This window comes from Alligator sinensis, unplaced genomic scaffold (assembly GCF_000455745.1).
Source record: "Alligator sinensis unplaced genomic scaffold, ASM45574v1 scaffold11_1, whole genome shotgun sequence".
Taxonomy (NCBI): Eukaryota; Metazoa; Chordata; order Crocodylia; family Alligatoridae; genus Alligator; species Alligator sinensis.
The window spans coordinates 160,394-187,270 of record NW_005842801.1 but is presented as its reverse complement, the minus strand read 5'-3'; the positions used below and the strand labels follow the sequence as shown (position 1 = coordinate 187,270).

Below are 26,877 nucleotides of genomic sequence, written 5' to 3'. Positions count from 1 at the left end.
TGTCTAGACTCAGTTGCACCTTCTGCTGACTGCCACAGTCACTCCAGTATTTGGCACCTTCTCTTTCTATCATATAGCTTCTGAGTTCAGCCACCAGAAGCCACGGGGAAATGAACATGCTCTGGCAGCTTCCTGGTGGTTATTGCAATCTGCTGGTAGAAGCAGCCTAATACAGACAAGGTATAAGAGAGGTTTTCACAAATTGATTTTCCCCGTTAGACCCACAAACTGCCTCTTGGGACTTTTTACCCTAATAAACCAATTCTCTGGCCCTGGGATACTGCATGCACTGCTGCTGAGATCAGATAAGTCTCCTCATTCAAAAGAAAAACCTTGCTGGTCACTATTTCCTGTGAGAAACCCTTTTCACAGAATTAATGGAATGAACTGCCTCGTGTTCAAAATACTCAGTTTTAAGGTAATTCTCCAGGTCCTTTCTTTTTTCCATAGCTAGAAGGGAGAAAGTTTATGAAGTTTCTTGGTACCTGTAAAGTATGTGACTTTAGACTTGGGTATTAATGTTTTTATCTATTGTATTACCATGCTACCAAGACTCCCCAGTTAGAATTTGGGGTCCAACTGTCCACTGACACTGTGCAGATGTATCATGAAAAGATCCCCTGCTTCAAAGAGCTTACAATCCTAAATGTGAGAAAGAGAACTTACGAGGGCAACACATGGTAATAAGGAGACTGTTTTACTCAGAATAGTAAGCAAAAGTCATAGCACATTAAGGTTGAGATGAATTAAACCAATGGCAGTTAAGCATCTAAATCTTTTAAGGATCTAGGTCTAACTTCTTAGCCATTAGTAAGTGTTTTGCAGATATCTCAGAAAAAGTGACTTCAAAGAGACTTAAAATGGACATTAATTTGTAGTATTGTTGTGGCGGGTATCATAAGGTGATGTTGTAGTATATCATTTTTGAAGATCTTTATTTTTCTTAGCATGAGAGCAAGTTTTTAGTCTTGGGAAGACGTGTTAGTCTTGGGGAGAAGTTTCTGTGTAGATGCAGGATCTGGCTAGAGGAGATTCTGCAGAGCTTGTGCTCTGGCTCTGTTTCTGAATGGAGTCAAGTTGTGCAACTCCTTGGGAACTGACCACTGGAGTTTGGTTGAGATTCCTGTAGAAAAGTATTTCAGTGAATATTGTTTGGGGAATTTCATTCTAGGAATGATGTGAATAAAACCATATGCATTTAACCTGCTCAAATTCCTCCTGGCTCTTTCTCTTGTGGAAATCATTGAGAAGGTACCAGAGCAAAAGACATGGGACATTAACGACATGAGAAAAGACAACAGAATTGCTTCTTGTTGGATTTTATGAGTTTTGGAGGCCCATGAAATCTAATTAAATAAAATAATTACCGGCACAGTTACTGTCCCTTAGATGACTAATAACTCATTTAAAGGTGCTACAAGTAAGTATTTGCCTTTGTTTTGCTCCTGTAATATTTGGGAGATTTGTGGACATCATGGCTGAAAATTGCAGTCCTAACTGTAGACTTAAAAACATCTAAGGTAAGAACAACATCAAATAAAATCAGCATGGCCCCAGATAAAGGATGTGAATATGGTTTTGATGTATTATTTCTAAAGACATTTTCATTATTATGTCAGATGCTGATAAAGTGTTGTTTTCCTTTGTGGGGGAGGTGTCACTTTTCTGGAAAGTTTGATAGTGCTGGATTTCACTCTTCTCCCCTTTCTTTGGAGCTCTGATATGACCTAGGAGGAAGGCAATTATACCCATCAGCTTGTAGATCAATTCACTCGACAGATCAAATGAAAACAAACAAAAAGAAGCCAGAATCAAACGTGCTTGTTAATGATTTGTATAGTATCTGCAATATGTATTAATATTTTCTTTACTCTTTCCAGGCATGACTCAGTAGGTGCCCTCAGTGACATTCACCCTCAATGCCTTTCTTACAAAGGAAAGGGAATTGGAAATGGAGAACAGATTATTTTTTTAATCTAGGTCTCTGTTTGCAAAGCTCAAAAGCTACATCTTGTCCTGTCTCTCTCACACAGGAGGTTTGTGGTTTGACAGGCCAGATCTGTGCATCGTATGCTTTTGATTCTACACATTTAAAAATCTGTCTCTTAGATTCCTTCAATTAGTGGTGAGCAGCTATTGAAAAGCCTGTTACTCTCCGGAGCTGGCAAGAGCCTTTCTAACATGTTGGGCCAGATGCTGTTCCCTCTTATTCCTGTTCAGTTCAAAAGGAGCAGTGGATGCTCAGCCCCTCTGGAAACAAGGTCACTTTTATTAGATGCCTAACTTCTGGCTTCTAAATGTAACACTTCTGGCTTCATCTTCTCTGTGTTGGTTTCCTCCTCAGTCTGATGAGCTCTGTAATACAGCATTTGCTTGCCCTGTGGTGATATTCCAACGTATTGTTACCTGGTGGCTAGAAGGTACCTTGAATATTTAAAAAAAAAACCCAGCCCATAAAGAATATGACAATGAATCATTTCCTAACACCATAAGAAGTGTTTGGTGGCTGAGAAAACAGCAGGGATAGTTTTGGAACTGCCTCCCCCAACCTGGCAGACTGATAAGCAAATTGTGACTTGAGTCCCCAGGATGATTTTAAACTTTTGGTGCCAGCCAATGGAAATTAAGTTAAGGGAAAATTAATTTTGCACACAAAATACAGAAGAGCACTGGATCTTAACTCTGGAGAGGGAGAAACTTGTATGCCAGGAGCTCCAGGGGAAAGTGAGTAAACTACAGTATTTAATTCAGCCATCTGGAATGAATCAATTTGTGGTACCTTCTGGGTCTAATACATCAGCAAAATACTGTATTTCGAGTGACACAGGCAAACATGAGAAGCCAGATGAATATAAAAATGAAACAGTGTAAGTTTCTTATAGAAGCACAGCTTTAGGGTGCTGACTGGCAGGGCAACAGGCTGCCAGATGTGATCCCTGTTCCCCAGATGGCTTACCCACAATTTATTTGCTTTTGTGGGGAAAATAAAGGAACGCAGGGACAAAATGAGTCAAAAGCATCTCAAGTCCCAGGGAAGGTCTTAGAGAAGATTATAAAAGAGGCCATTCTTAATGGACTGGCCAATGGCAACATCCTGAGGGATAGCCAGCACGGGTTTGTTGCGGGTAGGTCTTGCTTGACCAATCTTATTTCCTTTTACGACCAAGTGACCTATCACCTGGACAAGGGGGAAGAGACTGATGTTGTATATCGACTTTAAAAAAGCCTTCAATCTGGTATCCCATGATCACCTCTTGGCAAAACTGGCTAACTGTGGCCTCTGGTCCACCATGATCCGCTGGCTGGGGAATTGGCTCCATCAGACCCAGAGGTGGTGGTTGACGGAAGTCAATCATCGTGGTGTGCCATGGCCAGTGGGGTCCCTCAAGGCTCTGTCCTTGGACCTATTTTGTTCAACATCTTCATTAACGATGTAGACTTTGGTATCAGAAGCGGACTGGCCAAGTTCACCGATGATACCAAACTCTGGGGTAAAGCATCCACACCTGAGGACAGGAGAGTGATCCGGGCTGACCTTGACAGGCTCATGAAATGGGCGGATGAGAACCTGATGGTGTTTAGCACCGAAAAATGCAAGGTTCTCCACCTTGGGAAGAAAAACCTGCAGCATCCTTATAGGCTCAGCAGTGCTACACTGGCTAGCACTAGAGATGAAAGGGACTTGGGGGTCATGACTGACCACAAGATGAACATGAGCCTTCAATGTGATGCAGCTGCTAGTAAAGCAAGCAAAATGCTGGCTTGAATCCACAGATGCTTCTCAAGCAAATGCCAGGACATCATTCTCCTATTATACTCGGCCTTGGTGAGGCCGCAGCTGGAGTACTGCATCCAGTTTTGGACTCCACAATTCAAAAAGGATGTGGAGAAGCTTGAGAGAGTCCAGAGAAGAGCCACGCGCATGATCAGTGGTCAGGAAAACAGACCTTATGATGAGAGGCTGACAGCCATGGGACTCTTCAGCCTGGAAAAGCGTAGGCTCAGGGGTGATTTGGTGGCCACTTATAAGCTTATCAGGGGCGCTCACCAGAATCTGGGGGAATGTCTGTTCACCAGAGCACCCCAAGGGATGACAAGGTTGAATAGTCATAAACTCCTCCAAGACCATTTCAGGCTGGACATAAGGAAGAACTTCTTTACTGTCCGAGTCCCCAAGGTCTGAAATAGCCTGCCATTGCAGGTGGTTCAAGCACCTACTTTGAACGCCTTCAAGAGAAATTTGGATGTTTATCTTGCTGGGGTCCTATGACCCCAGCTGACTTCCTGCCCCTGGGGCAGGGGGCTGGACTTGATGATCTTCCGAGGTCCCTTCCAGGCCTAATGTCTATGAAATCTATGAAATCTATGCAAGTCACTGGGCATTAAATCTGACCGTTTGCTCTTCCAAGCAAACTCCGCAGAAGCATGTAGAGGGGATCAGTTGTCTCAGCTAAGTAGAGACCACACAGCTAAGTAGAGACCACATGTTAGTCTCTGACCATGCTGCTAGGGAACTAAGCTGGCTTGGGGGAACACTGAATACTTAGAACATCTCCAACCAGATTTGTGCAGACAACCAGATTTGTGCAGCTAATCTGTACTTGCTGACTTTGGTTAAAGAGGAGAAAAAGGAAATTCCTGCCTCTTTCTTGGTAATTAACCAGGAAGATATTCTCTCCTTTGCCTATATCTGCTTGATGCAGGAGGAGGAAAATGGAGTTGTTAGGGTCTACAGCTCCCTGACCATGTCTACATGAAATGCTGACTGCGCACTAGCCTGATATTACTGCACATTAATGTGGCGTGGCAACAACTGTGATGCGACGCTGCTGCACAGGAGTATTAGGCTACTGCACAGTAGCATCATGAAAAAGACATTTGTTGGTGCTACTGTGCTTTAGTACTTGTATAAACTAGTAATGACTGCACAATCAGTGTCTCAGGTAGACGCAGTCCCTGACTTTCAAACTGCTTGTGACTTGGTGGAAGGCAGAGCAGCCTCAGGCCTCATGGACCAAATACCAGCTGTCTGCAGAACTCTGCTGTGCCTTTCCCTCTCCTCTCTCCCCGTATACCTTGATGTGACCCCCGTGCTGAGACAGTGGTATCAATGTATGTGGAACTGGTTTTCACAGTTGAGTTTTTCTAAAGAATCCTGAATTGGCTAGGTACAACCAGCTTCCACAGGAAAGAGCTGGACCCAAGGTAAAAAATGTGTCCCTTTACCACTGTTCCTTGTTATTTGATCCTTTCTCAGTATTTCCTACCATCAAAAAAATCATGTTGGTGATCATAATTTTCTCCAGGATTTATATTCTCAGGGACTTGGGCATCTACAAGTTCATAAATGACATGGAAAATGTCACATAACATAAGAAATAGCCCTCTTTAACAAAATCTAGGGGACAACTGTTATTATTTTTCCCAAGGGAAAGCCTCCAGTACAAGGAATGTGGAAGCAGGCTGATATTACCAGAGTGTAGTTAAGCCCGACTTGGTATCATGACTCAAGACCAATTTCAAACATGAAACCATAGCTGTATTTGAGACACACCAAGATGGTATTCTGGACTGGACCTCTGCATACACAAAAGTTATATGGTTCAATGGTTGTATATATTTTACATATATATCATTGGGTGGAATTAGCTATGTATTACTGTAGTGCTGTCCCACAAGTAGCATGACAGGCTATAGGGGAGAGTGATTTTACTTTTGGGTTTTTACAGTAGGAGCAGCTGTAGCAACAAAAAGCTCTAGTTAAAGCCGCATAATAGTTTTCATTCTAACCTCCTGGGACAAGTTCTTTTTTTCCATGTAAGCTCTACTTGCTGCAGGAAAAAGGGTGGGAGGGACAGGGTTGGATACAAAATTACCTTAGGGCCTCCTGACACTGAAATAAATTAAAACAGTCTCAGAGCTACCCTAGCATGTGTGTGGCAGCAAGGACATTAAGGGCCACTGAGGATAACTGTGCCTTCCAGTCAAAGCACATTTCTCCCCCTGCCCCATATTTCCTATACTGGGGGCTTTGAGAAGGGCAAGATTGAGGGTTTTTTTGGCAAATTAAATTTGGCTGGGAAGATTCCCAAAGGGAGGATTTTGCTGAACCTTTGCCACTTTTTATGCTACTTGAACAGTATGAAGGGACCAGACTATCTTAGAGAACCTTTTCATCATATCCTTCTTGACCTTTTGGGCTGACATTTAGGCTTTGCCTAAAGATAGATCATATTTTGTGTGCTGAGAAGCTCCGAAGCAAAAGCAGTTCAGCCATTTTTGAGCTTGAGGAGAGTGAGGAAAATATAGTTTTTTCAATTACAGGAAAAGAAATTGTGACCTTTTTTGAATAATCTTTCTGCCAAAGTTGCTGGGAATAGAAAATTGAAATTTTGTACAGAAATAGACCTCATGTTCCATTTAATTTGATTTGGATTTGCCTGAGTTATGACTTTCTGAAAAGCGTGTGCTGTAGCTAACTTTGGTATATAATGAAAAGTTATCTGAAGGAGACCATGAAAAATAGAAAACTTGGCCCAACCACATGAAAGAGACATAGCACCACCCTGATGAGTTTGTGAAGTCTCCTTCTGCAGGCTGTTCCTCATATCAGCAATGCTTTGTCTATACCACATCTCTAGCACTCCTAGGATACGACAGTCTTCAGCATGTCCCACTTGGATACGCTTGTGGTATATGCAAAGTGAAATGGCAGTGAAGTCTCCCCGTGGGTGTCCACCACAGTCTCTCTCTCAAGCATGCTGCAGACAAAACATTGCCCCCTGAGAGAGCAGTGATGACATGTAGATGGACCTCTTGTGAGTCACCTGCTGAATTCAGTGGTGCTTTCTCACTACTATGTATTATATGAGTGCTTTGCAACCTCATTCATAGCATTTGCTGCCACAGCTGCTCCTGATATAATAAAAACGAATCCAACAGTACAAATACTGTTATTATACAACTGTTATTATAAATACAGTTATTATACATATTATATCCTATTATACATCTTCACATGGGTGAATTGCAAGATTGGGCCCCTAAATAGTAATACCTTTCTACCTTCTCTTTCTTTCAATCCCATAGTATAGAACTGCAAAAGAACAGCTTAAGCCAAGATACGCACCAGGAGGAACCAGAGGATTCTGAATGTAACCTGCTGTGCGATTGCCAAAGCCAGTCAAAGTCCTATGAGAGCAGAAAAAGAGAACAGTGTCAAGCCACGCGGAAGCTCTGTGCAGCATCAGTCATTTGCCTCATCTTCATGATTGCAGAGATCATAGGGGAGTATTCTTTCTTTAGACATAAATAACTATGTTTTGCCATCAATGCCCTTCCATATTGTTCTCAAACATCATCATGTTTGTGTACTTCTGTACACATTGTGATCTTTGTTTGACAGGGAGAGACAATTTGGATAAAGTAACTACTTCCTATTCTCCAATTAAAAAAAAATCCCTATTTAGTTAATTATTCAAACATTTTTATGTATATCTGACACCAGAAATGGAAATTTAGGTTGGAGATTAGGATAAACGTTCTGACTATGAGTGTGTTCAAGGATTGGAACAGGCTACCTAGAAAAGTTGAAGAATCTCCATCCCTGGGAATTTTCTAGATCAGGTTAGACAGACACTTGGCTGAGATGCTTTAGTTAGGGATGATCCTACCTTGAACAAGGAGCTGAACTAGAAGACCTCATGAGTTTCCTTCTAGTTCTACTTTCTGATGATCCTACAATCACTGGTTAAAATTAGGAAGCACTTCTAATACAATAATCTTACATCATATTTCCAAGTTTCCTCTTCAAAGTTTCAAACAAGTTATGTTAAATGTTGGGGTGTTATTTTTTATTGGACCAACTATATAGTTGGCATAAAGATAGACAAAATTTTGAATGCAAGACTTTCTTTTTCAAGTCAGGAGATGATGATGGTACACATCAGTACAATATGAAGTAAAACCTGTGTTGTACAGTAGTCTTTACGCAATTTGAATAAACATAAGACCAAAATCCAGGGTGTCCAGGATACTGCCACCACTTCTCTTATTCATCTGGCCCATGAGGCTGGATCAGTTGAGCACCACTGATCTATATAATTCACATAAATCAAGGGAGTTATATCAGGATGGAAGTTATCTTCAGATACGGGCATTGGCTTGCTCTGGATGAATAAATCCAGCCAGCATTTGACCATGCTACTTTTCCTTGGAAGAATATTCCTTAGTGAGTTATGCCTTACTTGTTGGACTTGCCGCCTGACCTCCAACCTAATTTTTCCTTTGCTCATTCTTGAAGCATTATGTCCACTAAAATCCTGTTGATACACTATGAACAATTCCTTTCTAAAAGTGGTAATTGTAAGCAGCTATTTTTTCCCATTTTATCTTCATCCCCTTCAACTAAGTTATTTTAGCTAAGAACAAAGCCATACATGCCACTTCAGCCCTGATGGGAGGGACTTTGTGAAGAAACATATGTACTGCAAAAAGATTTTGTATATCAGCCCCATATAGGGTAGCGAGTAACGTAGAACCCATGCTCATATAGCTCTAGTAACCTTCAAACTCTATAAAAGTGAAGAAGTGATCTGACTGGTCTCTCTCAGGAAATTAAGGCAAAGAGAAATGTCTGGTACTCCAGTCTTTTCATCTGAAGACTGAAGGACTGCACTGGTGGACTGCATTGCTGTCTTTTATGCTGACCCTCTTTTAGAGCATGAATTTTCCTCTTCAACCCCTTCCCCAAAACATATGCTCCACCTGAGTTGTTTGTGAGTGGGGGAATTTCACCCTGTGAATATTGGTGCATGCTACTCATCTCCATGCAGCAATTTCTGGGGCCAGAAGGAATGCATTATTAACAAAGCCATATAATCAGCATGCTTAAATGTGGTGAATGCAGCAGTGCTAAAGGATAATTGGAAGGACAGATGATATGTTAACTAAATGTTTCTTTTTGCCTAATGAATCATTCAGATTCTTGCAGTGACAGCTGAGTAACAGGCTTCAAGACCATTTTGCTTCAGACCATTAAACTCCGACAAACCAGTTATTAACTGCAGTTACAGACAGCGGTCTATGGGGATTATTGCAATTATGAACCATATATTTAATTTTTTTAATCATTAGGTTAGACAGCATGTGTTAGATGACTGACCACTGAGTGACTGACAATTTTTATAGCTTCATAGTATACAAAGCAATAAACAGCCACTATGAGTAATAATCAATCACAGAAGCCATTTGTTTGGAATATTGCTACAAAGCAATAAAGCTTATAGCTATTATACACCTTCCTCTTGAAAGCAAAGAACATGTTATCCTTCCCCCCTTTGTAAGGGCAAAATACTCATGTAGGCTAAATTGGGATAAGCAACAGAAACGAATATGTATCTCATTTGCAGAAAAATGTTTCTTTCTTTGGATCCCCATACACCCAAATGAAGTCTGTGTTTACATCACAGTATATCTGCTTTGGCTTCAAATAACTTTCAAAACGGGGCATTTTTGATGGAGCTTTAAGACTATGGAAATTAAGGCAAGTTCATCCTCCAATGGTCTTTCACTTCTGTTCTTTTAATGCTGACACACAGCAATTTCCTTGGTTATGGAGCCATTAGTCAGATTGATGACATATATATTTCCTCACATATATCCTTCGTAGAAGTGCTCACATGGCAACATTAGCCATTAAAGGCAAAATGTGGATTTTAATGGACTTTAATTCTATTCTGGCACCTTGAATTAGAGCTAACCCTACCTGTATCAGACAGTTGAACGGGAAGTCATGGCCATGTTGCTGAGACACACAAGCTGAGGTCTCAGAGACTTTTCTTGGTATGAATCAACCCAGCAGTGCATAAAATAATAGTTTGGCATCATCTCCATAAAATTTTCAAGGTGAGCAGTTTAGAGCAGGTAGTTTGTAAATCTGAATGAAAAAGGCGCAACAAAATAAAAAGTATCCAAAACACAAGGGACAAATCCCACATTCAGTTTTCTGTAAACTTAGTTAACTGAAAAAAGTTTTGCATCCCAGCTTCTTAAGGCTGCAGCATATCACACAAGGTCTTTATATACGTTGCTGTGTAAAATACTTAGAAAACATCTGTGTTACAGCCATTGTGCAGTGTTAGGTGATGTGTCACAATGGAAAATATGGTTTGAGACTTTTTTTGTTTCATCTTTATATGTACCTCAAATTGCTCACATTTTGTGTAATCTCCATTCTGTTGTCTTCTTTTATTTTGCTGCCACAATTGAGCTGCCAGAAATTCGTACAATCATTGCTATTCCTTTTTGCTTAGCATCTATTGGTGCCAGTAAATGGGAAGCCTTATTGGGAAGGGTTCATGAGAAGAAAAACATGCTTTGTGTTCCATGCATATGGAACATGGTATAATATTTTGGTAAGTATTTTGGGGTGCATATACACATTGCCCTATGGCGATGTAGTGACATGCTATGTCACTGTATGACATGCTATAGTGATGTAGCATCACGCAGGTCTATACGTGATCACCATCTATGTCGCCATAGCAGCATACTCCCCAGTTATCACATGTTGCTACAGTGACGTAGCGGTGAAATCTATGCGCCGTATGCATAACGCAGTAACTGCCCGTACTGCACCGTGGTTTAGTACTTCATGTAGATGCACCCTTGAAGGAGCAAATATTGTTCATATGATTTTGCATCATTTAATTTTTTTTAAGGTGTTGGTCTATTTAGGCACCCCTATGAGGCAACACAGACTTTTGTCTAGCTTCCCCTTCAAGGAGAGTTTTTGGCTGAACGCTAAATAGGTAAAAAACATTATGTATTCATGAAAGCTATTCCTAAGAGTTTTACCCTTCAGATAGCAAGGTCCATGCTCATTATGTCTTTGATACCAAGCTGTGTAATTGTTGAATAGCCATGCAACCAAATTATCTATAAGATTTACCTGCCTTACAGGGGAAAAAAAACTGAATTAATATTTGCCACCTTTCTGGAATAAAAAGATTCACAGAAAATCAGAGGACATGATTTGGGGTCTCCAGTATTTTGCTCCAAGGAATTTGAGAGTAGCCTGTTGCTTTTTATAACATTTATAACATTGCTTCTGAGTCATTTCCATGGCCTTTTTTTCACTTTTTTGTCCCTGCTGATTTGATCATCTAGTTTCTCAGCTCCACAATTGATCATCTAGTTTCTCAACTCCACAACTTTCAGTGAATAAAATATCCTACCAGATTTTCTCCCTAGTTCTAATGGCTAATAAAGCATGTACTACTGACATACGGTTTACTCATGTAAATGTATGCAAGGGTTCTTCTCCCTACCCTCACCTATAACACTCTCCTGTGTATCATATAAATAGGACCCAGAGCATATTATTTATGTACTAGGTTCTTCCTCTGGCCCCATTTACTATTGTCTATCCTTTCAACTACTCTAAATTATGCCAGGCCCCTAGCTGGATACCAAACTGGGTACCAAGCTACCAAAAAGGCTTATCCAAGATTATTTAAATCACTTTATTTGATAGACTGCTTTGTGCATGTCCTTTTCATAGTATCTAAAGAAGTGAGCTCTTGCTCATGAAAGCTGATGCAGCTTTGATTCTATGAGACACATCTCTACCCTGTCTTCTAGCCAAGGTCATCTTTAAGTATTTTCCCATCATAAGTGATGATTTCATAGTGTACCATTGTGCGTTAATAACAATATCAGTTAATTGTAATGAAGTATGAGATAGATAATGGAACAATAACATCCATTTTTTGCAAGATGCTTGAGGCAAATTGTTAACAATTAAACCATAATTCCAAGGAGCTGCTATATGCTTAAAATTACCATTCATTGGATATTTTCATCCAATCATCTGGGACAAAGAAGATATCACAAATAAAACATTATTTTGGGGAACTAGGAGCATTTGAATCCATGAACATGATACAAATTTCTCTCAGTTTATAAGAGTTTTACATCATGCCACCTATGATCACTAGAAAGGGACTTTCCCTAGATTTACATCAAAGGTCTTTGGGTCAATCCACTTATCCAATGCTATGACAAGAGTATAATGATGAAAATCATTAAATCATGTTTGTTTACACAGGTGGCTGGATTGCAGGAAGTCTTGCTGTGATGAGCGATGCAGCGCACATCCTGGTTGACTTGACAAGTTTCCTGATCAGCCTCTTCTCACTGTGGTTATCATCGAAACCTCCAACTAAACAGTTAACTTTTGGATGGCACAGAGCAGGTACTGAATGTAGTGTACTATGACCATGTAAAATAGAAAAGGCAATTCATCATGGCAAGGCACTGGAAAGTATACTCAGATCAGGCGCAGATCTGTTGGTACGTGAAGATAATGTACTAATGTTCTCAAGGCTCTCAGGATACCTCATAAATTGGAAAACAGCAAATCAGCGAACCTCAAAGAAGGAATGAATACAAGACTGGAGAGCAGTTTATTAGGCTGAAGTATTTTTCAATTCACTTTTTAACATAGGGAAAAGCTTCCTCCTGCTTCTTTTCAAGTCAGTAGGAGAATTCTCATTCACTTGGCAGAAGCAGGATTAAAGCCTTAATCTCCTGGTAAATAAAAGTCTTTAGAAAAGTAATAATGATAATAAAGATAGGGCAATGGACCCATTTAAGTACTGAACAGTTCAATACTATACTGCATCATTTATACAGGCACATTGAGATTTTCTTGCGAAATGGTAAGTTCCTTTGCCTCTGCTGTCTTGTGTCTCCGTTTCTCAATGTTGCCACCCTTCCAGTTTCCTTTATCAGTGTTGCTTTTCAATGTGTTGGTGGCATTTATTGCTTTGGAATAAGCTCATGGGTTGAGACTAGTCTGGGTGCCTTGAGACTGGAACCTTACATTTTTATAAGAGAGTGGAAATATTTAGCACTGTCAACCAGGGAAGTTTCAAATATATCAGAGATGATCCAGGAGAAAAAATTCAAAAGGTATTTTAAGCCATATGTAGTTTACAAAGTCATAAGTGAATTTCTGGTTTGACTTGCTGTACAGCACATGCCATAGAACTTATCTCAACCAATTCCTGTTTGAACTAGGCCATATTTTTGTAGAATAAAGATCCAATTTGTTTTTTAAAAAACAAGTCTATGAATCTAAGTCTTTGCCAATTGTCTCAGTTTCATGACTTCGTACTCCTTTAATTTTATCCGCTACTCCTCCTAAATTTTTATACAATAAAATTGCATCTCCAAAAGTCCTTTGCATGGACACTAGTTAGATCTAGAGAAATTCTTAGGGTGTGTCTATGTGGGAAACTCTTCCTATTTATTCTGGTAACTTGATACTGGCTAGTTACACTGGTATAGTTAGACCAGTAGAACAGGGCTGTTTTAGGTGTGGCCATCTAAACCATCTTTGTCTTTCAGCTCACAGCCTTAGTCAAAGCACATAGACTAGAGTAGAGACCGTGTAGTGGTCAAGCTGCCAATAAAGACATAGTTGAAAGAATGAGTAGTGTGTACTCAAATAGATAGTGTAAGCAGGTCCTAATTTTATATAATAGAATTAATGTATCCTGGTAGTACCAATAGTGTAAGGGAGACTGCTTAATGTTTTATTAAAATGCTTTTTAGCACTAATAAACTGCTCTGTGATTGCAAATATGCTTTTGCTAATACACTTCACTTATTATTGAGAAATATGTATTTTCACTGAAGCACAACAAAAACAAACAATTCTGGATGAAAGGAGCCAGAAAAGTGGGGGGGGCCGTGGAGGGGTGCGGGGGAGGGGAGAGAGAGAGAGAGAGAGAGAGAGAGAGAGAAATTAAACCACCAGTCCACCAGACATAAGTCCTGGGTTAAACCCTGACCCATTTTGAAGTTAGTGACACAACCCCTATCAAATTCAGTAGGGCTATAATTTCATCTTCTGTCTTGAGAAGCTGAAGGTCCAAGTGCCAGTCATGTTTTGTGGGTATGTAAGTTTTTACGCATATGTACATTTAAAAAAATTAAAGAATAGCTGGACTCCATGTCTACAGAAGCCTGTACTTTAGAAATTATACATACTTATTTTCACATGTATTTGTCTGTGTAAAAGTGCAGAAAAATCAAAATCTTGACACTTTAGGCTGGTGTGATAGCCACTGTCCATTCTGGATGTTGGCAAACCTCTTGAGTCTTTCATTTGGCAGCAAATTTCAATTTTCACTGATGCGTTGGTGGGCAACTGGGCATAAATAAGTATGAATCACAAGATGCAAGTCACATGGTGATCAGTAGTTCTACTTTCTGCACCAGGAAGCAGCAGACACTTGGGCTCCTTTTATACTACAAAGTTCTGCCAGCAGAGCTAGATTACACCCTGGAAATAATGTAGCTTTGCTGGAAAATTTGCTGATATGAATGCAGCTCAGCAAGCAGTAAATGCCTTCTGACAACACAGCTGCTTTCATCTGGAGAAGGTGGCATAGCCCTGGAGGCTGAAAGACTTCTGGCAGAACCATGGCTGGATCCAGGATCAAGTAGAGGGAAGTGCAGCTATGCCCCTGTCTGTTGTGTGGCTCAGTTGAGTCAGAGCCTACGACAATCAGCTGTTGTGTACAACAATCATCTGTACGCTGTGAACTCAGAGCTCGCAGCACACACAGCGCTTCGGCAAGAGCTGCACTGGTATGCCAGTGAGATCAGACAACTCACTGCACATGTGCCACACCGCTGACGGGGGTGTGACCACACTGCCACACCTCCCCTGGATCCGCCTCGGGCAGAACTGAATGTATGCCTGACTGTCCTACCATTCTCTCTGTGGCTAAAGCCCCTTCATGTAACCTTGTGTGAACAAGCATCAGTACTCTAACCCCAAACTAGGCCAGTGGGTTTGCAATAAGAGTTGGCCTTGAGAAAGCCAGACTTATTTGCACCCAATCTGGTAAGAATGTTAGGACCTGTGAAAACATGAGAAAAAACCCCAGAAATCTGAAAGCACTAGCATTAATTTATTAACGATTCCTTGCCCTTTAATTAGAATGCTATTAAAACTCACCTGTTTAACCCCTAGAAATTCTGGGAGCTTTGATGTCAATGATGATCATTTGGATGGTGACTGGCGTGATGACATATTTGGCTAGCCTCAGGCTCCTTCACCCAAATTATGAGATTGAAGCCACAGTGATGCTCATTACTTCAGGCTGTGCAGTGATAGCTAATATCATGTAAGTTTTCTAAAATCCTCAATCTTTGGGGGATTTCCTGACATGGGGAAAATGTATTTTTACAGATACCCAGATGGATAGTTAGATTTTGCTCTAAGGAGTATGTCAGGGTGTTGTTTTCTGATGGAAAGATATCACTGACATTTGCAGCACTACATCTCTTTCAGAATAAGTTTGACTCTACACCAGGCTGGCCATGGACATAGTCACGGAGCACAAGCCAATGAACATATGTCAGCTCCACAACAGAAGCCAGTTTTGGCCAATGCCAGTGTGAGGGCAGCTTTTGTTCATGCCATTGGGGACTTATTTCAGAGCATTAGTGTGCTAATTAGTGCACTTATAATATTCTTTAAGGTCAGTTTTATTAGTTTACTCACCTTCATAGCAATTAAGAATAAAGCTATTTCCATAACTTTGTCATTAAATACTAAGTAAATGTTTTTCTCTCTCTCAGTGATATATATCATATATTAGTCAATGGCAATTATGTTCATTTCAAGGAATAAAATGGCTGTTGAGATCAGAACAGTTTTTCCTCAGCATTTAAGCCATAAGGAAGATACAGTTGTTTTTCTCTCTCTTTTTCATCCTTAGTGATTTGAGGCCTTCAAAAGCTGCCAGAGAATATCTGTAACAGTTTCTGTGTCGTGTATGGATTATAGCACTCTGGGATTAGCTAATTAAACAAGCCAGCCAGCAACTGAAAATGATGGATTTAATTTAGTACCATGTTTATCTTTTTTTCTTTTAGCCAGAATACAAAATAGCTGACCCCATCTGCACATTTGTCTTCTCCTTCTTTGTTTTGGCAACAACCATCACCATTTTAAGGGATATTTTGCTCATCTTAATGGAAGGTAGGAGCTGCATGTTGTTTTTTTCCAGAATCAGTACTATTATGGTCTTTTACGTCTCCCTCCATTGTACTTGAAATCACCAGCCAAGATCATAAAAATTGGATACCTAAGGTTGTTTCATAAATCCATGTCCTGATTTTTAGAAGTGCTTTGCATCTTTAGGTGCTGAATATGGATTTAGGAGATTCATTTTAGGCTTACTTGAAAAAAAACAAACCTTCAGCATTCCTTAGAGAGCAAATAGGCATGTCATCCCTGTTCCATAGAAATCCCCGCATAAATCATTATAATTTAGAGCTTGATCTTCAAAAACACCTGGCAAACAACTTCATTTATCCATCATGAATACAGGCAAGTTACTACATTTATGTGTATAAACTGGATACTAACATGGATATCTAATTGGCTATCTGAGGGCACAAATAATCAGCCTCCACATGCATTTATGACAACTCTGCATACAAATTAGTTGAGCAGTTGAATGTCTGTTTGAAAAACAGATCATTTCTGCATTACAGATTGTCTTGGACTATCCAACTATTTGGATTTCCAAATATTTTAAAATAACATATACAAAATTTAGGATAGATGAGAGTGGAAATACCCATCAGATCTCTGAACATGTTTTGAAGATAATCTGGCAAGGTCTTTTCTTTGTGACCTCATTTAGTTTCCAGTTTTGCTACTCTATATGTGAAGATAAATCTACAATTGAAGATATGTACATAAACAGGAAGTCAGAATTTAACTTGTAGGGTGTATTAAGTGCAAGGGTGCACGTTTCCTGTGGCACAGATAACAGTGGCACATATTTGTGCTGCTGCTTTTTGGCTCAGGGCACACCCTTGCACGTGTGTCTGGTGCAAGGCAAATTGACCTGGGTGGTGTTGGGGCCAGTACCTGGGCCGGCCCCAGCAGCCTTACCTGGGGTCTGGGGGCCTCCCAGGGCAGCAGCATTGCTGATCAGGCCACATGGAGCCTTGCTGGCAACCAGACTGTTGCTCTGGCTAGCTAGGCTCTCTTTCTGGAGGTGTACGCTGCTGCCACATGCGCCTCAATGCCTTTTTTAGCAGCATTTTTATTTGACGCTGGGATCTGCTGGTGTTAAATTTTGGCAGCACACTGCTAATTAGTGCACACGTGCATGTGTGCCGCATGCAGTTTGTAGCTCCTCAAACAGCTTTCAGGCACCGCAAACCACACACGCACTTATCTGAACACACCTGAAGATTTGAGCACTAGTATTTTCATAGTATAATTATCTTGGTGTATTGTAAGGAAAGCCCGTAATAGAGATACTTTTTTGGTCAAATAATATCCGTGATGGCAAGAGGTTATAAACAAACTGTTATGATGGTACCCTATGACTTTGGCTATTATGGGAAACTGACTGACCAGTTGTACGTTATACACTGTGCCAACATTAGAAGCTATGGCCAGAAACACAGAAATGGTTTAACACTTCACCTGATATTGCACCACAGCCCTGCAATATGTCTTTCATTCTTTTGAGATCTGAACTCCTTTGCTTATTGCTGCCTTAAATCATAGGTAGACCTTGCCCTTTAACAGCAGCATAATACCCACAGCTAGCTAAACAAGACTCTTTGTCTAGAAGGAACAGTGCATTTTGAGGTATTTATCAGTATTTTTTATAATTTTAAGCATGTTCTCACCATAATTGTAGTACTAGTGGGATTCCTTTTTATGGAATTTTGATGGAATTATATCCATTCATTATGAGAATCTTTGTGTTGGTGTTTCAATAATGAAACTGCAATGCATTCCTACAACTGATTTTTTCCTCCCCAAATGTATACCATTACTTCTCAAATCCTTTCGGCATTTGTGAATTCTGCTTGCTAAGTTCATTGTATGCATCCTGAATACAACAACTAGTGTAAAAAAAATACCCCAACAAACTGAAAAAAAAAAAAGATTGTACTATAAGTTTGACCTTCTATGGAATGGGCAATTTGCAAGCAGCAGAAATATGAAATGCTGCTAAGACTTCTAGTTACATTGATCTGAAGAGGCAAGCACCAGTATTTTTCAGATGAGGTTAGAGTTCAAGGTGAAATGGACAATTCCCAGCACATTTTCATCAAGGCTGTAAGACTGACTAGATTTAGCAATATTTAATGCTGTCAGCTATGAGCCTGAAAATTTGATTTGCCAAGGCTGAATGGTTCTAGCAGTCACGGATGCATGTTTCAGCCTTCCTGGGGCTGAACAGTATGATACAGCTGTTGTCTCAGCTACAAAAGACATAGGCCCTAAAGGGAAGAGGAGCTAGAATTATGTAGATTTTGGGTTGTAATGGTTTAGCTGGCCTGACTGTCTGCATAGCTAATAGCTTATTATGTCTTTATTCTCTTTTTTCCTTTGTGTCTATTTCTGCTTCATTAAGAAAAATTCCACAGTGTTGCCATAATATAAGTTTTACATGCTCTGGCCTTAGTTATTAGGAACTAGAAAGTTAGAAATTATCTTAATCAACTTCCTAGCTGGAATACAATGAGCAGATTATACCGTTTACATTGGCTATAAACAAAATAGACAAAGCCTTATTGGCTGGTTACATCAAGAGCTTGATCCTGTAAAAGACTTGGGCATGTCCAAATTAGGTCCTAAAACACCTAACTGTTAGATTGCTGTGTTATTGGTATTATTATATGTGGAGAAAGGTGCTTCAGGGTAGGACCCCAAAACCTCAGTTGCAGAGCATGAAGATGACCAGAGCTAACCGATAAGAAATGCAGAGAAGAGCGTACGGAGCCAAGACATTTGACTCAGAGCTGCAGGCAGGTATCTCCACTCTCATGAAATCTGGGGCTTAGAATTCTCCATGAGAGTAGATACTGATATCCATTCTTCAAGGTTAGGGACATAAATTACACATAAACCAGTATAAGTGATTGGAAACTGGTTCAGATCTGTAACACAACAGGGCTAGGGACAGACGTTACACATAACTGGTATAAGAGACCAAAAACTGGTTCAAAACGGTAACACAACAGAAGTTCAGTGCACATAAACTGCTTTCAAAATGGCCAAAACTGGTTTAAGATAAACCCAGATGGATGTAGTATCAGACTTAACTGATTTAGGTTAAATTGGTTTATTGGACTTCTGTCCCAGATCCCTTCCAGATTCAAGTTACCACGTAGTCCCCCAGCATCCGAGGATGCTTTGCACCTCCCCTGCAAACCCTCCTTTGCAAAGTGATCAAGCTAGCTTGGCCCAAGCTGTCTGCTCCAGGCAAGCAGGGAGGCTTCCTCTATTGTCCCCTGGCTTCTGGCCTGAGCCACTGCAGGCATGTGGCTGTATTTCTGGAATCAAAAGTGAATGTCTGTTCACTTGCTTATTGATTCAATCTACACAGTTTAGACTAATCTGCAAAGATTGAATCCATTCAGCCTCAGGCTTTTTGACTGCCTGTACTTAGCCCAGAATTTCAGTCCACCTGAAATGCTTTCAAAATGGCTGAAACTGGTTTAAGATAAACTTGGATGTCTGTAGTATAAGACCTAACTGATTTAAGCTAAATTGGTTTATTGAACTTCTGTCCCAGATGCCCTCCAGATTCAAGTTTATTCACAGTTCCCCAGCATCCCAGGATGCTTTGCACCTCTCTTCCCAATCCCCTCCCCCCCACTCAAAGGGTGGGCAAACTAGCTTTGGCCCAAGCTGTCTCCTCCAGCTGAGCAGGGAGGTATGCTCTAGTGCCTGCCAGCTTCTGGCCTGAGACACTGCACGCACATAGCTGCATTTCCAGAATCAAAAGTGAATGTCTGTTCACTTGCTTATCAATTAATCTACACAGCCTAGACTAACCTGCAAAGAGTGAATCAATTCAGCCTCAAGCTTTTTGACTATCTGTACTTAGCCTAAAAGAACTGATCAGAGGACACCCTTTTCTTTTAAAAGGTGGCAGTGCCCACATATTTGCTAGTAGCCTTCAGGTTAGAGCACTTGTCCAGGAAGATAGTTGGGTTTAATGCCCTCCTAATCCTGAGAGAGTTCAGACCACTAGAGAACGGAGTCAGGCTTCCTTTTGTGTTTTCTTTCTGGCCCATTAACTTCACCTTCTTTGCTTTACAGTGGTAATCTTTCAACAGGAAGTCAATTACCTGATGGTTAAAACATTTTCTTGGAAGGTATGGATTTGAACTCAGGGTGAGCATTATAGGGAATCATAGAGAAGTAGGACTGGAAGGAACCTCCATAGGTCATCTAGTCCATCCCCTTGAAGATGGCCTAAAATCCTGTTCCTCACTTCTTTGGCTAATTCACTAACCTTGAGGCTGTTGTAGAACAATTGTGTGATGACAACACTACAGATATTATAAAAGAAAATGGCCACACATGCAATTTTCCCCAGTCCTGTTGATATGTGTAAGGATGTTTTGAGAATGTAAATTCCCATCAGGAGACTTAGGCACTGGTTCAATGTGTAGTGGCAGTCAAAAAGTCCAAAATGTTAGGTCAAAATGTTATGAATCATTAGGAAAGGAATTGAAACACAAAATCACACACACACAGGCACACACATACAATTAATTTGTATATTATGAATAATATAAAGTCACGGACCACCCATATTTGAATACTGGGTAAAGTTCTGGCTGCCCCATCTCAGTCTCAAAAAGGATATACTGGAACTAGAAAAGGGGAAGAGAAAAGCAACAAAAATATCAGAGGCATGGAGTGGCTTCCATCTAGAGAGACTGGAAAAGCTGGACATTTCTTCAACTTGGAAACAAGACTGCTGAGATGGGATATGGTAGCAGTCTTATAAAACCATGAATGGAGTGGAAAAGTGAAAAAGGAACTGTTATTTACTATGCCTCATCATTTTGTTGGGAGTCCTCTAGTTCTTGCATCATCAGGCAGCAGGTTTCAGACAAACAATAGAAAGTCCTGTTTTTACACAACCTATAATTAACATACAGAACTCATTTCCACCAGATGTCATGGATGGCAAAAGTATAACCAGATTCAAAAAGGGATTCAATACATTTATAGAGATATCAGTGGTTAAGGATTCAACCCATTCATGGAGATTGGGAAGGTATGTCAGGGATGGATCACCTTGTTTCTTATACTTTTCTTCTAAAGCAGGGGTTTCTTCTAAAATATCTGGCCTGCAGTGTCGCTCAATTTGGCCCATGAGGTTGCTGGTGGGCTAGGGAATTTGGGGACATGGCTAATAGTGGACAGGGCCTGCCTCAGAATTCAGGGCCTTAGAGTCTCAGTAAACATGGCCACTGCTGGCACAGGGGCAAGCGAGGGCTCTGCAACATACTCCTCAGTCACCCTGTGGCCACTTGGCTCACTGCCACTTGCATGACTCTGCCATGACAAGTACACACTGGGCCCATGGCCACTTGCCTCACTGCTATTTTGGTGCCTGCTGCCACTGCTCCATGCCCTGGGTTGGATCCGGTTGGCAATGAGCCTGCGGGTCTAAATCTGGCCTGGGGCACTAGGTTAGTTTGACACCCCTATTGACACCCCTAGTCTAAAGCATCTGCTACTTGCTACTGCCAGAGAAGATGCTGAATTAGCTGGATTGTTGGTAGTTTTTTGTTGTCATGGTCACCTGATCCTGATTGGGCCTAGGTAGGAGCTAGGTACCAAGTACAGGTTTTCCTTGCTTTATGCAGTACATGTGTTCCCAGAAAAATTCACATAAATTGAATTTGCATAAAGGAAACCCAGTTTATAAGGTAACAAATAGGGATACATTCCCATGGTGGTGAGGAAGGAAGGGAGTAAGGCTGGGGCTAGGGAAGGGGGGGGGGGAGGGGCATGGCACATCCCAGCGGCTGCAGGTAGGTGGCGTTGGCTGCTCCCATGGCTGCAGCGGGGGGCGAAGTGGAGGGAACTGTCAGTGGGTGCGGGATGAGGCTTTTACCACTACGCACACCCTGGGAGGGCTGCAGGCCTGGGGAGCTGCTCTGGGCTCTTCCCGGAGGGGTTTGTACCCCCAGATCTGTGCTTGGGACAAGAGCAGGCTGCCGCTGTGGGTTGGGGCCAGTGGTGGAACTTGGCTCTTCCTAGTGCTCGGGGAAGGTGGCAGCCTACTCTTGTCCCATGCACAGATCTGGGGGCACGGGCCCCCTGGGAAGAGCCTGATGCAGCACACCAACCTACAGCCCTCCCGGGGTGCGTGTAGCAGCAAGAGCCATACCCCCTGCCCTGCCCCTGGGCTGTGCCATGCCATGTTTTAGGCAGGTGGTGTTGGCTACTCCCAGGGCGACTGCACCAGGGGCTAGGGTGAGTGGGGACAAGTAGAGCCCCAGGGAGTTCAGGGCACAGCGCAGCCCAGCAACTGCAGGCAGCTGGTGTTGGCTGTTCCTGGGGCCACTGCAGCAAGGTCTGGGGTGAGCAGCAAGAAGCTGCACTGTGCCCCATCCCCACAGGTCCTCCACTTGTCCCCACTCACCCTAGCCCCTGTTGCAGAGACCCCAGGAGCAGCCAACGCCAGCTGCCTGCACCAGGGCATGGCACAGCCCAGGGGCTGGGGTGAGTGGGGACAAGCAGAGCCCCGGGGGGTTCAGGGTATGGTTGCAGGCAGCTGGCACTGGCCACTCCCAGAGCAGCTTTAGCAGTGACTGGGGTGAGTGGGGCCCCAGCCCCACAGCCCTTTCCGCTCCTCCCATAGACTTACCTGCTTGGGGGAGGGGGGAGCATGCCAATGACAATCGCATAAGAGTAAATTTACCTTGCATATAACTAATTTGGAGTATAAAAAGGGTCATCGCATAAGAGTGAATGCACATATACAAAACCCACATAAACCTCTAGTTCAGGCTGGAGTTGTTCTAAATAAAATAAGTGAAGGCAATTAGGCAGTTTAGGCATTTCCAGGATTAGGTAGCCTTTTAGTGGCTTTTTGGATTGCAGTTCTGGATTTAATTCTCTCAGTTTTTCTGAAGTCTGGGGTGGAGGTAAAGAGGTGCCACTGAAGAGCATTGCACAGCCCTCACTCAGCCCTATGTCACAGTTTGGGGAGGAGGTGAGCAGCCATCTATGGTGAAAGAACAGCTTGGGAACCATTTATAAAAGCTGGACATAGTTATACAATTCCGTGGGGCCAGATGGGATGCACCTAGGGTGCTGAACGAGTTGGCAAATGTGACTGCAGAGCCCCTGGCCTTCATCTTTGAAAACTCATGGCAATTAGAAGAGGTCCAAGATGATTGGAAAATGGCAAATATAGTGCCCATTTTTAAAAAAGGGAAGGAAGATCCAGGGAACTATAAACCAGTCAGCCTCACCTCAGTCCCTGGAAAAATCATGGAGCAGGTCCTCCACGAATCCATTTATGAGCACTTGGAGAAGAAGGTGGTGATTAGGAACAATCAGCATGGATTCATCAATGGCAACTCATGCCTGACCAACATGATTGGCTTCTATGATGACATGACCGGCTCTGTGGATGTGGGGAGACCAGTGGATATGGTATACCTTGACAACATTCTTGCAGGCAAGCTAAGAAAATATGAGTTGGATGAATGGACTGTAAAGTGGATAGAAAACTGGCTGGATCACCAGATTCAGAGGGTAGTGGTCAATGGCTTGATGTCTAGTTGGCAGCCAGTTTCAAGTGGAGTGGCCCAGGGGTAAGTCCTGGAGCTGGTTTTGTTTAATATCTTCATTAGTGACCTGGAAGATGGCACAGAGTGCATAGAGGAGGTTCTAAAGAGGATGGAGCTGGACTGTTCCCAGTGGTGGTAGATGACAGAACAAGGAGCAATGGTTTCAAGTTGCAGCAAGGGAAGTAGGTTAGATATTAGGAAAAACTTTCTCATGAGGAAGGTAGTGAAACTGGAACAGGTTACCCAAAGAGGTGGTGGAATCTCCATCCCTGGAGGTGATCGAGACAAAGCCTTGGCTAGACAAAGCTTTGGCTGGGATGATCTAGTTGGAACTGGTCCTGCTTTGAGCGGTGGGTTGGACTAGATGACCTCCTGAGGTCCCTTTCAACCCTAATTTTCTATAATTCTATGTCCTGCTTTTGATTTCTAAGGGCATGGCTATCTGAACAATATAACATAGGGTAAAAGGAGAAGAAGGGTTTAGTGATCAACAGCTGCCTTGCAGTAATTGTTCATATGCATTAACTTATTCTATAGTAAGCAATTACAGAGAATTTGAATAAAGATTTAATTCTGAAGCTCAGATTCACATCTAATTCTAATATGAATATCAATACTCCTGTACTTTTAGCCACAGGCAAGAGAAAATAATCCTGGCAGGCAAGAGGGGTTTTCTGGTAAAGAGGAAAATGGAGTAGAACTCAGAAGACCTATGTTCCAGATCTATCTCAGGCACACAATTGTTATGCAACCTTGGGCAAATCATTTAATATGCACTGTTCTTTCATTTTCTATCTGTAAAATAAGTATGGTACTTCTCTAACCCTCTAATGAGTGTGAGGTACTTGGGTACTGTGACATCCATATTCCCAGGGACAGAACAGAATGGGAAGATGATCTAACTAAAGGGTTTACTTCTGTAATAAAGAGAACTCTCCTAGTATCTGTTTAGCTTTAAGATTTATTTAAATTTCATCGCTTCCTGAAGTAGTGAGTAATCAAAAAGATTAAAGTCCTCCTTAGATTAGCAGCCTATTAGATTAGTGTAGCTAAGGCAACTCTCTGTAGCCAATGCCACATGAAGGAGTGCTGTGACATATGTCACATCCAGTCGCCTTTGACTACCCAGCCCAAATTATCTGGTCCTCATTTACAACTGGGTTCAGTGGGGGCAGTCTTTGGCAACAAGTAGGGCATAAACTCATGTTGAAAGATGCCTTAACTGCTCAGTCACTCCCTATTCCCACAAGTTGGAATCATCATCACTGGCAGTCATCAGTCTTGGTAGACCATGGAGATTGCACCTTTCGTGGGTTACCGGGTACCACCACAGTTTTTTGAGTGGCTGAGGAGTCTGATGCATGACAAGCAGACCCTCCAGCAAGTTGCACATACAAACTCAGTTGAGGTTGTGCTGGCATGCCAAGTATGATCTTGCCTTGCTTGCCTCTGACACCTTTTCTCTATCTCATCATTGACCCTCTCCATCTCCAAGTGATGTAGGCCTTGCTTCATGGCAGCTTTCCACTCACAGCAGTAGTTTGAAATAGAGGATAGAATTTAAAGTTACAATTACAAGTAAAAAGAAACCAGGAAAAAGCAAAGAAAAAAAACCCAGCTCCATTCATTGTCAGTTTGTCTTTACTTTAATTTAATCAAAAGGTGTTTTTCCCATTCTACAGGAACAACAAAGGTATTTAATTATGATGCAGTGAAAGAGAAAATTCTAGCTGTTGACAAAGTGCAATCTATCCACAACCTTCATCTTTGGTCTCTGACAATGAATCAAGCTATTTTATCTGCTCACGTTGCCACAGGTCAGTAAATTTCTGTAAACAGAGATTAAGCAGTCAGTTGATTCCTAGTAAAGGTCAGTTTCTCCGTATTGAGGTGCAACAAATTCTTTACGTCTGTTTGCTCATTATAATAACAGTAGTGATTTTTTGTTTAAAAAAAAGGAAGGAAAGTAAAAAAGAGAGCATTTTAATCCTTCCTCCAGAAATGGTGCCAAATGCAGTAGTAACCTAAGCATAATAAAATACTTGAAATGCTGTAAATGAAGACGAAAGCCAGTATCTTAAAATTATTATCAAAATAGAACCAGCAGAGATTTTTCATAAACAAAAAGGGAGATTTTGGTATCAGATTTTTTGTCAAGAATTTGAAAAATTTTGATCAGCTTCAATAATAACTGGTGGCACAGGTCAGCAGATCAATAGCTAATTGTAATCCAATAATGTAATTTGAAATATAGAAGTAAATCAGGTAGAACAATATACAATCCTTCACTGTCAAATCTAGTTCTTATTTCTATCCACAATTTATCCACTTCCCAGCAGTGATTTTCATACTAATCTGTTTGACAGTGTAATTTTTAGACATGTGCTCGGTATGAGAAAAAGATTCAGTGTATGTCTTACAAACTGTTTAGTAGGAAAATTCCTCCAAGTATTTAATAGTCACCATTCCCTGCCTGGGGCATTATATTGGTCACCCAAGGAGGTGGCATTGTTTCCATTCCGTGGCTGATTGAACTAACCATTTTAATCATTGTTTTTCTCTAAAAGAGATTTTTTCTGAAAAATAGAGTTTTACTTCCTGACTAAATTCACCTCACCTACTGGCTGCAATTCATTTTCTGACCAGAAAAATGAACAAAATGTTGCTGCAAGAATGCTCATAAAAGATGGATAAAAAGGCTACGAACACATTAAAAACAAAATTCTACTCAGAAATTGCCAACATGTTTGTAAATATGTGTCTTGGTATTCCCTCTGTTTTCTGAAAATTGTTGCATTCATTCAATCAGTAATTCTTGTTTTTTTGTTCTCCGTCTACAGCAAACACAGTGGACAGTCAACAGATTCTAAAAGAAATTACTCAAGTGCTCCTTGACAATTACACTTTTCACTCTGTCACCATTCAGATAGAACAACAAGCAGATCAAAAACCAGACTGTGTCTTCTGTCAAGAGCTAAGGGATTAATGTAATCAGGACACCTTGTCAAACTATCATCATGCCTTTAACAGGTCAATGAGCACTATACAGGATGGCTGCATATAATCTAGGCACAAACAAAAATTAATTGAACAAAAGGGGTTTCTCACAAAGTGCAGTTCACCATTGTTCTTTAGTGCCATCTACCATGCGGGGAAAGAATATTAAGTGCCTGTACACATGTGGGATGCCACCTCCAACACATTCGA

At 41.3% G+C, this 26,877-nt stretch overlaps 1 protein-coding gene across 1 annotated transcript in view; it reads left to right on the top strand.

The window, feature by feature from the left end:
* Positions 1 to 26,656, top strand: part of SLC30A8 (solute carrier family 30 member 8) — a 32,412-nt gene extending 5,756 nt beyond the window's left edge. Inside the window, exons 2-8 of the mRNA XM_014525423.1 lie at positions 7,090 to 7,282; positions 12,106 to 12,256; positions 15,050 to 15,203; positions 15,371 to 15,560; positions 15,958 to 16,063; positions 25,353 to 25,487; positions 26,511 to 26,656. Coding sequence (XP_014380909.1) covers positions 7,090 to 7,282; positions 12,106 to 12,256; positions 15,050 to 15,203; positions 15,371 to 15,560; positions 15,958 to 16,063; positions 25,353 to 25,487; positions 26,511 to 26,656 — 1,075 coding nt within the window. The remainder of the gene's footprint in view (positions 1 to 7,089; positions 7,283 to 12,105; positions 12,257 to 15,049; positions 15,204 to 15,370; positions 15,561 to 15,957; positions 16,064 to 25,352; positions 25,488 to 26,510) is intronic.
* Positions 26,657 to 26,877: the final 221 nt, after the last annotated feature.